The sequence below is a fragment of the Macaca thibetana genome, chromosome 12, assembly GCF_024542745.1.
Source record: "Macaca thibetana thibetana isolate TM-01 chromosome 12, ASM2454274v1, whole genome shotgun sequence".
Lineage (NCBI taxonomy): Eukaryota > Metazoa > Chordata > Mammalia > Primates > Cercopithecidae > Macaca > Macaca thibetana.
The window spans coordinates 9465063-9480025 of NC_065589.1; the positions used below are offsets into that span (position 1 = coordinate 9465063).

General features: G+C 45.4%; 3 protein-coding genes across 3 annotated transcripts in view; 1 reads left to right on the forward strand and 2 right to left on the reverse strand.

Moving 5' to 3' along the window:
- DGKD (diacylglycerol kinase delta) overlaps positions 1–14963 on the reverse strand; it is a 681592-nt gene that overhangs the window by 332224 nt on the left and 334405 nt on the right. The gene's annotated exons all lie outside the window — the stretch shown is intronic.
- The window catches only part of INPP5D (inositol polyphosphate-5-phosphatase D), a 154131-nt gene that overhangs the window by 62212 nt on the left and 76956 nt on the right, over positions 1–14963 (reverse strand). Inside the window, exons 6-8 of the mRNA XM_050751561.1 lie at positions 8051–8138; positions 949–1029; positions 753–824 (exon numbers count right to left, since the gene is read on the reverse strand). Of these exons, the coding sequence (XP_050607518.1) occupies positions 753–824; positions 949–1029; positions 8051–8138 (241 nt within the window). The remainder of the gene's footprint in view (positions 1–752; positions 825–948; positions 1030–8050; positions 8139–14963) is intronic.
- LOC126932571 (ephexin-1) overlaps positions 1–14963 on the forward strand; it is a 334934-nt gene that overhangs the window by 58381 nt on the left and 261590 nt on the right. The gene's annotated exons all lie outside the window — the stretch shown is intronic.

Genomic DNA, 14963 nt, shown 5'->3' on the forward strand with positions numbered 1-14963 from the left:
ACTCATTAATCTGATGTGTCACCTACTTCCGGAAAGGATTTTAGTAATAGATTTAAACTCCCAGGCCTTGTTACAACCACTGATTGAACATTTACTGATAATGATAGAAAAAAAAAACCCACAACAGTTGTGTACGCATGCTCAGAAAATGGAAATTTACCTTAATAGAGGATTATCACAGGGTCTAGAAAGGACTTTGGGGTGGGGAAAGTGTGTGGGGGGGGAGGGGGTGTGGGTCTCATACTGGATTCCTGAATGTGGGACCAGTGCTGGGCTGAATGTACTAGAATCTCTGGGGATTGTAAAGAAAAACACATTTTGGGTCAAGCCTGGAGGGTCTAATCCAGTCATTCTCAGGGAAATCATAGGAGTTGCACGTTTTTTGTCTTGTCTTGTTTTGTTTTGTTTTTCTGAATTCCCCACCCACTTGAGGCAGTATTTTGCAGCCCTGTCTGATATCACTCATCTCTGCCATTTGAGAAGGACAAAGTTTACATGGTGCCTGGGCCAATGAGACACTCCTCCCTTGCAGTGCCTCTCTGAAGGCGGTTTCCCAGTCACCTCTGGGTGCCCGTTCTGACGCTGAACCACCGTCACAGTGACACAGGTCCACTGACTGCCATTCTTGGCTGTTGGGCTCCTTGCTCTTCCCCAGCTCAAGCCTCAGTCCCTCTTTCCACAGGAACCAGAACATGTCTCTCTGCCCAGCTGTGGAGCCCAAGCCCAGGCTCTGCTGTCCCACGGCCACTTACCTCAAAGGTGACTGGAGGGATAAGGGAACGCCGGTGCGGGGACTCAGGACCCTCGTGCAGCAAGGCCTTGACCTGTGGGCAGCAGCGTTAGATTCAGAGGGTCAAGGGGACATCGAGCCTGTACATCTGGACATTCTCCATGCAAAGAGGGGACCAAAGAGGGGACGAAGAGAAGCCACGGGAGCCCCACACGTACCTTGTCTTCAATAGAGGACAACAGGCTTGTCAGTTGGCTGAGCTTGGACACCATGTTGATGGGATTGGCCTCACCAGGAACCTGGGAAAGGAGGGAAAGAAGATCAGGGCAGCATCACTGAACCCGAACCACTGAGAGGCAACGCACTGGGTGCTCTCCGCACCTCACCCCATTTCACTCTCCCCGCAGCCCTACAAGTTCTATTATTATCCCCTCCAGCAGATGAGGACACAGGGATCTCTACAATCTTCTCAGAATTCACATGGCCAAAAAATAGATCTTCATTTCTTCTTCCTTCTAAATCTGTCTCTCCCCCGGTGCTTCTCACCTCACCCACTCCGTTGCTTAAACAAAACTCGAGGACTGTCCTTGCATATTACCTTTCCTCCCTCCTACACCTCCTGCATGGTGTTCCCATCCTACTCCCAAAATAGACCCAGCCTGCTGCTTGAAACCCCAGTACAGTTCTCCATGTAGAGGAGAAAATGATCCCGACCCCTTCCCTACCCTCTGAGGTCCTATATGATGCAGCGCTCCGCCCCTCCACTGCCCCACCAAGATCCCAGCCACTCTCATCTTCAAGTCAGTTCTGCCTTGAGCTTGCCTTCTGAGGAATCTCCAGAGATTCAATTTCCCCTGGGAGGGGCACCTCCTCATCATTCAGGTCTCAGCCTCACAAAGAGGTCTTCCCTGACCACCCTGTCTAAAATAGCTGCCAGGTCACCTCTATCAAGTTACCTTGTTTTGTTCCATATCAGTCACCACCAGCTAAAGTTATCTCCTTCCAATATGTGTTCACTGTATGTCTTCCCTGCTGAATGGAGGCTCCATGAGAATGGAGATCAAGAGGACTGTATTCAGTACTGCAGCCTTGGGGCTCAGAACAGTGTCTGGCCAACGAAGATGCTCAGTAAAGTTGTTCAGTATATACAGGGCCCAGAGAGATGAACTAACTTGTCTGAGGTTGCACAGCTAGTAAATGGCAGAGCAAAACATGTATCCTGTCTGCCTGATGCCAAGTGCATGGTCTTATGCACTTATTCACAGAAGAAACATTTACAAAGCATCTATTCTATGTTAGACATGCTGCCAGGCGTGGAAATGTAGAGTTAATAAGATACCTTATTAAGTTATTCATACCTTATGAAGTTAATAATAAGAGGTGGAATGAGAAAGTCAGATACATGTATGACTGATGTGAACACAAAGCAGAATGGAACCAGGGTTGTCACCAGCCAGGTGATGTCCCTTTACCTCACCCCTTGCTGAATATAGCAGCCAGGCTGCACTTGCTTTTGACCTCAGTTTTTCTACCCGGCTACTTTAATAAACTACTTTTACTATCACCACCTCCATTACCACTGCTGCCTCTGTCACAATGATCAATGGCACTGCCATGATCAACGGGATCCCCTTCAATAGCACCACCAGAGTCATCAGCATGGCTACCACAATCACCACCACCACCACCATCACTACCACCATCTCCACCCCATCACTCCCACCATGATCATGACCACCTCCACCATCATCATCACTACCACCATCTCCACCCCATCATTCCCACCAGGATCATGACCACCTCCACCATCACCATCAGTACCACCATCTCCACCCCATCACTCCCACCATGATCATGACCACCTCCACCATCACTACTATCATTTCCACCCCTACCACTCTCACCATGATCATGATGACCTCCACCATCACCATCACTACCACCATCTCCACTCCATCACTCCCACCATGATCATGACCACCTCCACCATCATCATCACTACCACCATCTCCACCCCATCATTCCCACCAGGATCATGACCACCTCCACCATCACCATCAGTACCACCATCTCCACCCCATCACTTCCACCATGATCATGACCACCTCCACCATCACCATCAGTACCACCATCTCCACCCCATCACTCCCACCATGATCATGACCACCTCCACCATCACTACTATCATTTCCACCCCTACCACTCTCACCATGATCATGATGACCTCCACCATCACCATCACTACCACCATCTCCACTCCATCACTCCCACCATGATCATGACCACCTGCACCATCACCATCACTACCACCATCTCCCCCCTACCACTCTTACCATAATCATGACACCTCCACCATCACCATCACTACCACCATCTTCAACCCTACCACTCTCACCATGATCATGACCACCTCTACCATCACCATCACCATCACTACCACCATCTCCACCCCATCACTCCCACCATGATCATGAACACCTCCACCATCACCATCACTACCACCATCTCCACCCCATCACTCCCACCATGATCATGACCACCTCCACCCCCACCACTCTCACCATAATCACGACGACTTCCACCATCATGATCACTACCATCATCTCCACCCCCACCACTCCCACCATAATTATGACTACCTCCACCCTCACCATCACCATCACTACCACCATCTCCACCCCACCAGTCTTATCATGATCATGACCACCTCCACCATCACCATCACCATCTCTACCCCTACCAGACCCACCGTGATCATGACCACCTCCACCATCACTATCACTACCACTATCTCCACACCTATTATTTTCACCATCATCATGGCCACCTTCACCATCACTATCACTACCACTATCTCCACCCCTACCATTCTCACCATAATCATGACCACCTTCACCACCATTATCACTACTATCATCTCCACCACTCCCACTGCCACCATAATCATGACTACCTCCACCATCACCATCACTATCACCATCTCCACCCTTACCACTCCTACCCTGACCAAGACCACCTCCACTATCACCATCACTACCACCATCTCCTCCCCTATCACTCCCATATGATCATGACCACCTCTACCATCACCATCACTACCACCATCTTCAACTGTACCACTCTCACCATGATCATGACCACCTCTACCATCACCATCACCATCATTACCACCACCTCCACTCCTACCAGGCCTCCCATGATCTCTGTCATCACCATCTATATCACCCTTAGACACCACACCATTCCCCGTCCCAATAACCATCACTACCACCATCACAGCAGTTAATAATTGTCAGTGCTTTCTCTAACCACTTTTTGGTCTTTCCCTTGCTTCTTAATAAAACTCACAATTCTTCTATAGTTATTGTCAATGAGGGAAGTGGCTTGAAGGGGTGGCGCTAAGACTCAGGCAAGGGACAACAGAAGGGCTGCCTGTTGGTTGAGAAGAAAAGCTGGTCAGGAGATGGGATAGTGTAGGATTCCCTTGTTTTAGGGTTATTTATCTCATAAATAATTGAAATGGTAACACAGATTCAAGCCTCCTTCTTTCCACAGTAGAGGACATTTGGAATGACCTGCCTTCACCCCGGGCGGTCACCATGCAATTGTAGGTCCCCCGCCCCCCACCAGCTCTCTCTTTGGATTTGTGACTTTTGGGAGGCGAGATCTGACAAGATCTTAGCATAAATGAAGTTACTGACAAACTGGGCGTTTGTGCTTCAAACAAAAAGTATTAGAAAAATGCTGAAGCTTTCCCCATACTTCTGCCTAATGATTATTTGATGAGTTCTTATGATGTGCCAAGCACATCTTCAATACATTAAGTCATCTAATCCTCACATGTCTTGATTTTTCTAATCCTTGTTTTGCTGATGGGGGAATAGAGTCAAAGTGGTGAGTTTACAGCTATTATAGATCTGATATTTGAATTGGGGGCTAGCCAGTGGTCCTTAGCTGGTGGTGATTTTGCCCTCCAGGGGACATTTGGCAATGTCTGAGACATTTCCAGTTGTCACAGCTGGGGGATGCTAATGGCATCTCATGGGTAAAGGCCAGGATGTGGAGGACTCCTAGAGTGCACAGGAGTCCTCCATGACAGAGAACAATCCAGTCCCAAATGTCACCAGTGTCGAGGTTGAGGATAGAATTCACAGCTTAGCCTGTGAATGGCTAGACTGGCCTGAGGGTTTACATCAGCTGACCCAGTTTTTTCACTTTGCTTTTCAGTTGCACTTTTCAAAACAAAGGAAGTGGGGCTCCAAGGCAGGTTAACCATCCAAGGGAGGTTACTGGCTCTCCTTTCTCACACAGGGCAGACCCAGGTCTCCCCCATCCCCCAGGCCAGCCAGCATTTTGATAACATTGCATTTCCCACTTCCCAGCAGTCCTCAAGTAACCACACAGGGGTTTGGGTGTCCCCAGCTTGTCCTGCCTACTTAAGGGAAAGGGCCTCATGTTGGTGAGAGTCTAGCAGGGTCAGATGTCTCACGCACCCAGTTTCACTCACTCCTTAACCAAACCCTGCAGAGATATTACTGTCCCCATTTCACAGATGGGGAGACTAAAGATCCACAAGGGTGAATCAGATTTTGAACTCAGGTGTTTCTGATCCATGGGCCAATGTTCTTTCCTCTCCTCAAGGCAGCCTCAACTCCCTCCTTGATTTCTGAATTCCTGAAGACACATCAAGAACAACCTTTTCTGTTTTTCTTCAAGACTCAGTCTCATAAAGGGGAGGGGAGTGTGGCAGCAAGACCCACCCTCCACCCTGTGGCTGCTCTGTCCTGCCACCAAATGCTGAGACTGGCCTCCACCCGGCAGCACCGTAACTGGGACTGCAGCTGGCCTCTCTCGCGAGGCTTTGTCTCTCTTCTAATCTACTTCAAAGACTTGACTGTGTGTTCTTCCACTCAAGTGACTTAAGCTCAAGAGTCGGGCAGAGCCCCTGTTTTGTCCAGATTTGCTTTTACTTCCTTAGAAATTAACCCATCATTCACCTCGGAGAAAGCAAAACTTTTTTTTCTGAATTTCGAAAGTTGCACAAGTAGAACACAAATACATGTTCTCCGTAGAAAACTCAAACAAACAATGTGGGCAAACTCAAAATCCCCTTTGGCCCAGTCCCCTTCTCCCCAGTCTCATCCCTGCATGGTGGTGACCAGCACAGCCCTTTGGGTTTAAATCCTTCCCATCTGATTTCCTCGTGGAGACTTCGTCAGAGTTTCTGTATCATCCCGCCGTTTGCTTTTCCACCTAACAGTAGCCTTGGAGATCTTTCCAGAGCAGTGTTCACACCTTAGAGTAGAATTCTGCACCACTGCAGTTCACCAGCTCCCTATATTTATATGATTTTCTTTTTTTCTTTTTCCTTTTTTTTGTTTTAGATGGAGTCTCACTCTGTCACCCAGGCTAGAGTACAGTGGCACAGTCTCAGCTCACTGCAACCTCCGCCTCCAGGGTTCAAGCGATTCTCCTGTCTCAGCCTCCCTAGTAGCTGGGATTACAGGTGCCTGCCACCACGCCTGGCTAATTTTTGTATTTTTGGTAGAGACAGGGTTTCACCATGTTGGTCAGGTTAGTCTCGAACTCCTGACAGGTGATCCACCCACTTCGGCCTCCCTAAGTGCTGGGATTAGAGGTGTGAACCACCATGCCCGGCCTGTTTATGTGATTTTCAATGTTTTTGCTTTTACTCTTTGTGTACTTATAGTCCCTAAGAAGCTGCCGACATATGGAACTGTGGGCTTGAGGGATGCCTGCAGTTCACATTTTCATACAAACGGCCAAACTGCCTTTCAGAAAACCTATTTCCATTCCCAACAGCAGAGGAGTGAGTCCCTGTGAGCACCTCTTCCACCCCACACCCTAGCCAAGTCCTGACTCACCCATCAACTTTAGCATCAACTCTGCCCATCTAATAGGCAAGAAGAGGCCGCCTAGTGTCAAATGTCATTTCCCGGTTACTAACAAGGTGAGGCTGAACACCTTTTCATATCTATATTGGCTATTCCCTGTCCCTCTTCAGTAAGCCGCCTTGTTTATAGTCTTTCCCTCTTTTAAAAATTGAATTGTTTTTACTTAATTGTTTGTAGGAATTTTTTAAAAACATGGCCAGGCATGGTGGCTCCCACCTGTAATCCCAGCACTTCAGAAGGCTGGGGCAGGAAGATCGCCAGAAGTTTGAGATCAACACGGGCAACATAGTGAGACCTGTCTCTACAAAAAGTTTTAAAAGGAGACTGGCGTGGTGGTGCGCACCTGTAATCCCCAGCTATTAGCTGATGAGTAATTGCGGTTTTAAAACATGGGAGGCTCAGGTGGGGTGGGTGGATCTCTTGAGCCCCGATGTTTGACGATGCAGTGAGCTGTGATTGCGCCACTGTACCCCAGCCTGGGTGACAAAGCAAGACCATGTCGCAAATAAAAATAATAATAATAAACATATGAATACTTTGTCTGTAATCCTTTTTCCCTAATCTTTGTTGCAGGTATTTTCTTCTGAGATACAGCTTTTACTTTTTTAAAAACTTGTTAAAATTTTTTGATGACACCTTTTGTTACACAGATATTTGCTTAATGGGCAACACGACCTTGGCCTCCTGCCAGGCCACGAGCAGGTGCGGGGGTGGGGGGCACCTTCATCCTGCTCCTCCTGGGATAAGAGGCAGGATCAAGAGTTTAGGTGCCTCCTCTTTTTCTTTCCTTTCAGTTTCTGATGAGAAATGATGGGAACAGGCCCTGCTTGTCCCCTTATTTGGTACAAATAAGTTTTGCTGATGGGTGCATAATTTTTTTTTTTTTTTGAGACGGAGTCTCACTCCCTGGCCCAGGCTGGAGTGCAGTGGCCAGATCTCGGCTCACTGCAAGCTCCGCCTCCCGGGTTTACGCCATTCTCCTGCCTCAGCCTCCCGAGTAGCTGGGACTACAGGCGCCCGCCACCTCGCCCGGCTAGTTTTTTGTATTTTTAGTAGAGACAAGGTTTCACCGTGTTAGCCAGGATGGTCTCGATCTCCTGACCTCATGATCCGCCCGCCTCGGCCTCCCAAAGTGCTGGGATTACAGGCGTGAGCCACCGCACCCAGCCGGGTGCATAATTTGAAATCTTTATTCCTCAAATCAAAATCGGGCAGTGGGAGATGGCTTCCTGGGAAGGGCAGGGGCTGAGGCTCCCACCACCCACCCCAGCGTACCTGCTTGCTGTTGCCCAGTGAACACAAGGTGAGCAGTGCTCCCCTCTTCCTCCTGAGCCCTCAGGACTGGCTAACTCAATCCTCCTCCCTGGTGGATTAATCTCACCTTTTCAACCCCAAGACCCTTTACCTGAGGACGCGGACGGAGGCCCGGGGAGAGCTGCTGGTCAAATAACCTCTGCAGAGACTCCAGGGATGGGAGGGTCCGGACGACTTCTCTAGGGGCGGGGGACAAGGTGAACGTCAAGGATTAGTGGGCACTGAAAAGAGTCTTCCATGGCAGCGTGGGCTCCAGCCAGAGACAAGGTCACCCTCAGTCCAGCAGAAGCAAGTAATTCTCCCCAAAAGGACAAGCCCGGGCAAAGATCAAGGCTTGCCAGCACTGGCCCACCCACACTCGACCCGCATCCGTTCCCAACCCACAGCAAACTGGAATTGGTGTGTAATCCTGATTTTACCTGGGTTTTGCTTTAGCCAAACTACACTCCATAGCCTGAAAATTCAAATCTAGAGTCACAAAATGACTTCACTTAGTCATCCATGGTTCCCAACCTTCAGTGTTTATAAAACACACACCCACACACACACACACACACACACACACACACACGTGTTAACAATGCAAATTTCTGGGCTCCGGCCTGATTGAGTCTGGAATCTGCATTTTAAATATCAGGGCTGCCCAGTGCTGGTGATCTGTGGATTCTGATGCAAATCCCCTCCTAGCCGCCCAAATGCAGACTCAGAGGGATTTTCCCATTGTCATATCCATTGACAACTCCAATCCTCAGGCTTTATCCGCTCTTTGTTCCCAGCTCATCTTTCTCTATTGTTTTAACATGGTGGGGCAGACGATTTTGAGTTCTACTTTTCACTTATTGTTTCATCAAAAACTGTTCATGTTTTTACATATTTAACATTCTAATGATTTGAAAATAGTCTATCAAGTAAATGTGCTGAAATTGATTGCTAGATATTTGGGTTACTTTGAGATCTTTGTTACATAAATAAAGGCTGCTCTGGGCCACGCAGTGGCTCATGCCTGTAATCCCAGCACTTTAGGAGGCCAAGGTGGGCAGATCACGAGGTCAGGAAATCAAGACCATCCTGGCTAACATGGTGAAACCGAAACCCCGTCTCTACTAAAAATACAAAAAAAAAAAAAAAAAAATTAGCCAGGTGTGGTGGCAGGCGCCTGTAGTTCCAGCTACTCGGGAGGCTGAGGCAGGAGAATGGTATGAACCTGGGAGACAGAGCTTGCAGTGAGCCGAGATTGCACCACTGCACTCCAGCCTGGGTGACAGAGTGAGACTCTGTCTCAGAAATAAAAATAAAAATAATACAGCAATAAATAAAGGCTGCTCTGAACAGCTCTGTTCATATAGCTTTTCTAATTTTTAATTACAGAATTAGGATAAACAGGGATTATGGCTCCTGATCATTATTGCCAAACCTGTGAGTACCAGTTATACAGAGTCACCAGCATTGTCCAGACCTGATCACCCAATAGCTCCAATGATTGTACTTCTGTTCTTTCTCTCTTTGAAGGGGCATAATACTGGATTTTAATATAGATGAATAAATTTGCATATCTTTAATTTCTAATGTCATTGTTTTTCTACTGCTGATTTCTAGTTAACGGCTGCTGCATTTCTCCCATTTCTCTTTGTATAAACTTTTTTGTTTTTTCTCCCTTGCCAATTTTCTGTTGGGAATTTTGTTCACATTTTTATATAGTGTCATACACTTTACATATTGCTTTGCTTTTTTTTTGAGAAAGAGTCTTACTCTGTTGCCCAGTCTGGAGTGCAGTGGCGTGATCCTGCCTCAGCCTCCCGAGTAGCTGGGATTACAGGCATACACCACCATGCCCAGCTAATTTTTGTATTTTTAGTAGAGATGGGGTTTCGCCATGTTGGCCAGGCTGGTCTTGAACTCCTGACCTCAGGTGATCTACCCACCTCGGCCTCCCAAAGTGCTGGGATTACAGGCGTGAGCCACCAGGCCTGGACTTGTTTTTATTTAATCTAGGTGCTGTATTTTTTTTTCTTATTACATTATTAATATAATAATATAATCTCATTATATCATAATAATAAATGCTAATATGTGTGTGTGTGTGTGTGTATATATATATATATATATTTTTTTTTTTGAGATGGAATTTCGCTCTTGTTGCCCAGGCTGGAGTGGAGTGGCAGGATCTTGGCTCACTGCAACCTCTGCCTCCCGGGTTCAAGTGATTCTCCTGCCTCGGCCTCCTGAATAGCTGGGATTACAGGCATGCACCGTCACACCCAGCTAATTTTGCATTTTCAGTAGAGATGGGGTTTCTCAGTGTTGGTCAGGCTGGTCTCGAACTCCTGACCTCAGGTGATCAGCCTGCCTCAGCCTCCCAAAGTGCTGGGATTACAGGAATGAGTCACCACGCCTGGTCTATAACATATATTATATAATATATAATAATATATTCTCATTATCTTATATTAATCCTAGGTGACCTGGATTCCATTATGAAATGGTACACAATTTTTTATTGTTTGAGTTTTCATGTTTTCCTTGGCAATTTTTACTTACCATAGTTAATAATTTATCATTGGTATTTACTAGGGAGCAATTATTTGCTTATTTTAAATTGTTTTCTAACTCTTTTGAAGTAATCATGTTATAGATGAGGGTTTTCGTTGTTGTTCTTTTTTTTTTTTTTTTTAGATGGAGTTTCGCTCTTGTTGCCCATGCTGGAATGCAATGGCGCGATCTCGGCTCACTGCAACCTCTGCCTCCCGGGTACAAGTGATTCTACTACCTCAGCCTCCCGAGTAGCTGGAGTTACAGGCATGCACCACCACACCCGGTTAATTTTGTAGTTTTAGTAGAGATGGAGTTTCTTCATGTTGGTCAAGCTGGTCTGGAATTCCTGACCTCAGGTGATCCGCCCGCCTTGGCTTCCCAAAGTGCTGGGATTACAGGCGTGAGCCATTGCGCCCAGCCTATTGTTGTTGTTCTATGTGTTTAATTCCTTACCCCATCTAGAACTTTTTTCTTTTTAACCCATTTTTGCCTAAGGTCGCATTTTTTTTGAATTTTTGCAATCAGACCTTGGCGATGACCTTGAGCAGTAGGAAATAAATAACTCCCACATGCTTAGCGTTCCAATAATGGAACGCTAGGCATAATTGGCTAAATATGCCTCTTTCTCTGAATTACTATTCTGTTTCACTCAACATCAGTTTCTTTTTTTTCTGTAGTTCTCTTGGGTTAGAGCTTTGCGTGAATATGGTAGTATTTGTTTCCAGGCTTCATTTCTTTCATTCAACTAAAAATCCAAACCTCACCACATATACTAGGCAAGGAATTACAGCTTCCAGAATAGTGTGCTAATTTTCTGGTTTGAAATTGTTATCCTTTGAGGATCAAGGATGAGGATGGGAGCTGTGACCAAGAAGCAGGTGCTGGAGGTGTCTGATGGGGAGGGGAAGGGAAGGGAAGCCCCGAGCAGGCAGCGGTCCGTTCCGGGTTTCGCACTCCACTTCCCAAGAGTTGCTCTGTCCATCTGCCAACACGGTGGTATTCTGATTAAATTATCATTTCGGAAAAGCATTCGGGCTAAAACATCTCTCTAAAGCAGTAATTCAGAACGTGTTTTAACATCAAATAGGTCTCCCTCACTCATTGTTCTCCTTTTACAAAACGTTATCCTAAAAACACAAACACACAGGCATACACACAGAAGCTGAATCTTTAGGGTTTTCTAAGAATAACACTGTTTCACCCTGTATTTCTAAGCCTTTTAAAACTTTGAGAAATCTGACTGGCTCCCAGACATATATGGAGGTGTCGGTTAGGGTCAGAATGACCAACCAGGACACACCAGGCCTGTAGCTGGAAGACTTAAGAATCAGCCTTATCCTACAGAAAGGATTTGTCCAGGGATCCCTGGACAACAAGTCCAGCCTTTGGTCCCTAGCTTAAGGGACCGACCCTGAAGAAGGAGCTTCAGCCCTGGGGGAGCAAAGGTGAACAGGGCTGGGTCAGTAGGTCTGGCCCCGGGTATCGCTGGGAGGGTTTAGATCCCTTGCTTGGTCTTTCTGAACCTCCCAGAGAGACAGCCGCTTCCCTCTTTGTTTCCCTTGAGTTAATTGCCTCACGATTCCCATTCAGTTTCTGTCTAGCACATCTAGAGTCTCTGAACCCAGAACTACAGACTCAGAAGGAACATTCTCATGCTTCCTCATGTCCCTTTATTTTTGTTTCCCCAATTTTTTGCCTCTTTTTTGGTATTTTGTAAGTATTTAAAAATCAGATGATAAACAGTATCTCGGGCCGGGCATGGTGGCTCACACCTGTAATCCCAGCACTTTGGGAGGCTGAGGCGGGCAGATCACCTGAGGTCAGGAGTTTGCAACCAGCCTGGCCAACGTGGTGAGACCCCATCTCTTCTAAAAATACAAAAATTAGCCGGGTGCGGTGGTGAGCACCTGTAATCCCAGCTACTGGGGTGGCTGAGGCAGGAGAATCGCTTGAACCCAGGAGGCAGAGGTTGCAGTGAGCCGAGATCACGCCATCGTACTCCAGCCTGGGCAACAAGAGCAAAACTCAGTCTAAAAAAAAAAAAAAAAAAAAAAAGAGTATCTCTTTTCCTTTTGTTAAAATGTTTAATGGGGCCATGTGTGGTGGCTCACACCTGTAATTTCAGCACTCTGGGAGGGTAACGTAGGTGGATCACCTGAGGTCAGGAGTTCAAGAACAGCCTGGCCAACATGGTGAAACCTCATCTCTACTAAAAATACAAAAATTAGCCAGGCATGGTGGTGGGCACCTGTAATCCCGGCAACTCAGGAGGCTGAGGCAAGAGAATAGCTTGAACCCAGGAGGTGGAATTTGCAGTGAGCCAAGATCCTGCCACTGTACCCAGCCTGGGGGACGGAGTGAGACTCCACGGTCTCACAAAAAAAAAAAAAAAAAAAAGTTTAATGGAATGATTTTAATGTTTCCCTATCAATTGTAATTAGTTTTACTTTGATTCATATTGCATTACTAAGGAAGTATCCTTCTATTCCTTTTTTTAAAAAATGATTTTTACAAATTAGAGATGAATTTAAAATGTTATATACGTAAATGGTTTCCTTTTATCTTTTAAACTACTGCACAATTACAGTGTTTTATTTTTGTTGACTCATCTTTGGAGTGACCTCCTAGATAAAGCCTCCATTTTTCATGTCACTGTATTATATTTGCTGGATGTTACTGAAACAATATACATTTATATTAATAAGTGAAATCGGAGATAGAGAGTTTTATTTCAGGCTATTATCTTGATTAGCTTTTTGGATTTGAATCATATTTTTATTGAAGCGTGAATTAGGTGGCTTTTTTGTCATTCAGGAATAATCTATACCTTATGTTCACTATTTTTTCCTTGAAAGTTTAAAGGACACTCACGGTACTTTTAATGTTTTATATTTTATGTAAACTATGTGTTCCATTTAATTATAACTTGAAGATCTGTAGCTACATAACTGTACACTATTCTTTAGTGATTTGCAAATCTTTAATGCAGATTATTAAATCTCCTTTGACATTTCTCGTGTTTAAAATTTTCTTAATTGACTGTTTTTCCTGATGTATCTCTGTTTTTATTTTTACCATCTTGTCCTCCTCATCTCCTTTCTGGTTGCTGACATTGCTTAGTTGCTCAGCAGAGATTTCTTAAAGGTTCTGTTTTATTCACTGCTGCATTTCCAGCTCCTGGAACAGTGCCTTGCATGTAGTGGGTACACATTGGATCTTTGTTCATGAATATCGAATAAACTAATATTTCAGGTACTTTGCTGGGTCCTGGAAACATCAAGGGGATCAGGACATGACCCATGATGTCTTCAAGAGATTTACAATCTGGACTCAGTTTGCACGTTTGACTCGTTATTCTATTGCCTTTTTTTTTTTTTTTTTTTTTTTTTTTGAGATGAAGTCTTGCTCTGTTACCTAGCCTGGAATGCAGTGGCAACATCTCGGCTCACTGCAACCTCCATCTCCAGGGTTCAAGCGATTCTCCTATCTCAGCCTCCTGAGCAGCTGGGATTACAGGTGTGTGACACCACATCTGGCTAATTTTTGTTATTTTTAGTATAGATGAAATTTCGCCATGTTGGCCAGGCTAGTCTCAAACTCCTGACCTTGAGTGATCTACCTATCTTCGCCTCCCAAAGTGTTGGGATTACTGGCATAAGCCACCATGCCCGGCCTTCTATTTACTTTTTAATAATAGAACAGAACTTTTAAAGCTATGGTTTTTCCTCTAAGTAGTGCTTTGGCTGCATGACACAGTGTTCTGATATGCGGTGGTTTGACTACGTCACTCTGCACCTACACACCTACCCCATGTATTATTGTGTCAGTTTCTTTCTTAATTAGCTGTAATTCAGAAGGTGTTTGATAAATGTACAGGTAATTGGGTGGTTGTGGCTAGTTTTGTGACTTATTTCTATTTTCATCACAGTGTGTTATGGGAGTATAGAATGAACATTTTCTGCTTTAAGTATATTCATATTTTGCTGCTCAGTAAGCTGCAGGCTTCTTGTTTTTAAGATCACCAGGACTATAAAATTTCTGGAAAACAATTGTTGGATTCCTTTTGAGTAAGGCATTTGATTGGTACATTTTTAGGAATTTTCTGGAAAAGACTCATTGTGCTCTTGAATGGACAGCTAGGCTGAGCTTTTCCAGGTCAGTAGCCTTTTCCTTGGACATACGGCTTCAGAATCATTATTATACTGTCAAGGAGTTTGAATAATATTAAATATCGACCATTTTAAAGCTATGGTACTGTTTGTAACGATCTATTTGTTGAATTTATCTTTCCTTGTCATTTAGAGACGTTGTAAGAGATTTAGGCTTGGCACAGTGGCTCACAACTGTAATTCCAGAGCTCTGGGAAGCCAAGGCTTAAGCCCAGAAGTTTGAGACCAGCTTGGGCAGTATAGTGAGACCCCATCTCTAAGGAAAAAAAAAAAATTGTTTTTATTTAGCTGGGCATGGTGGTG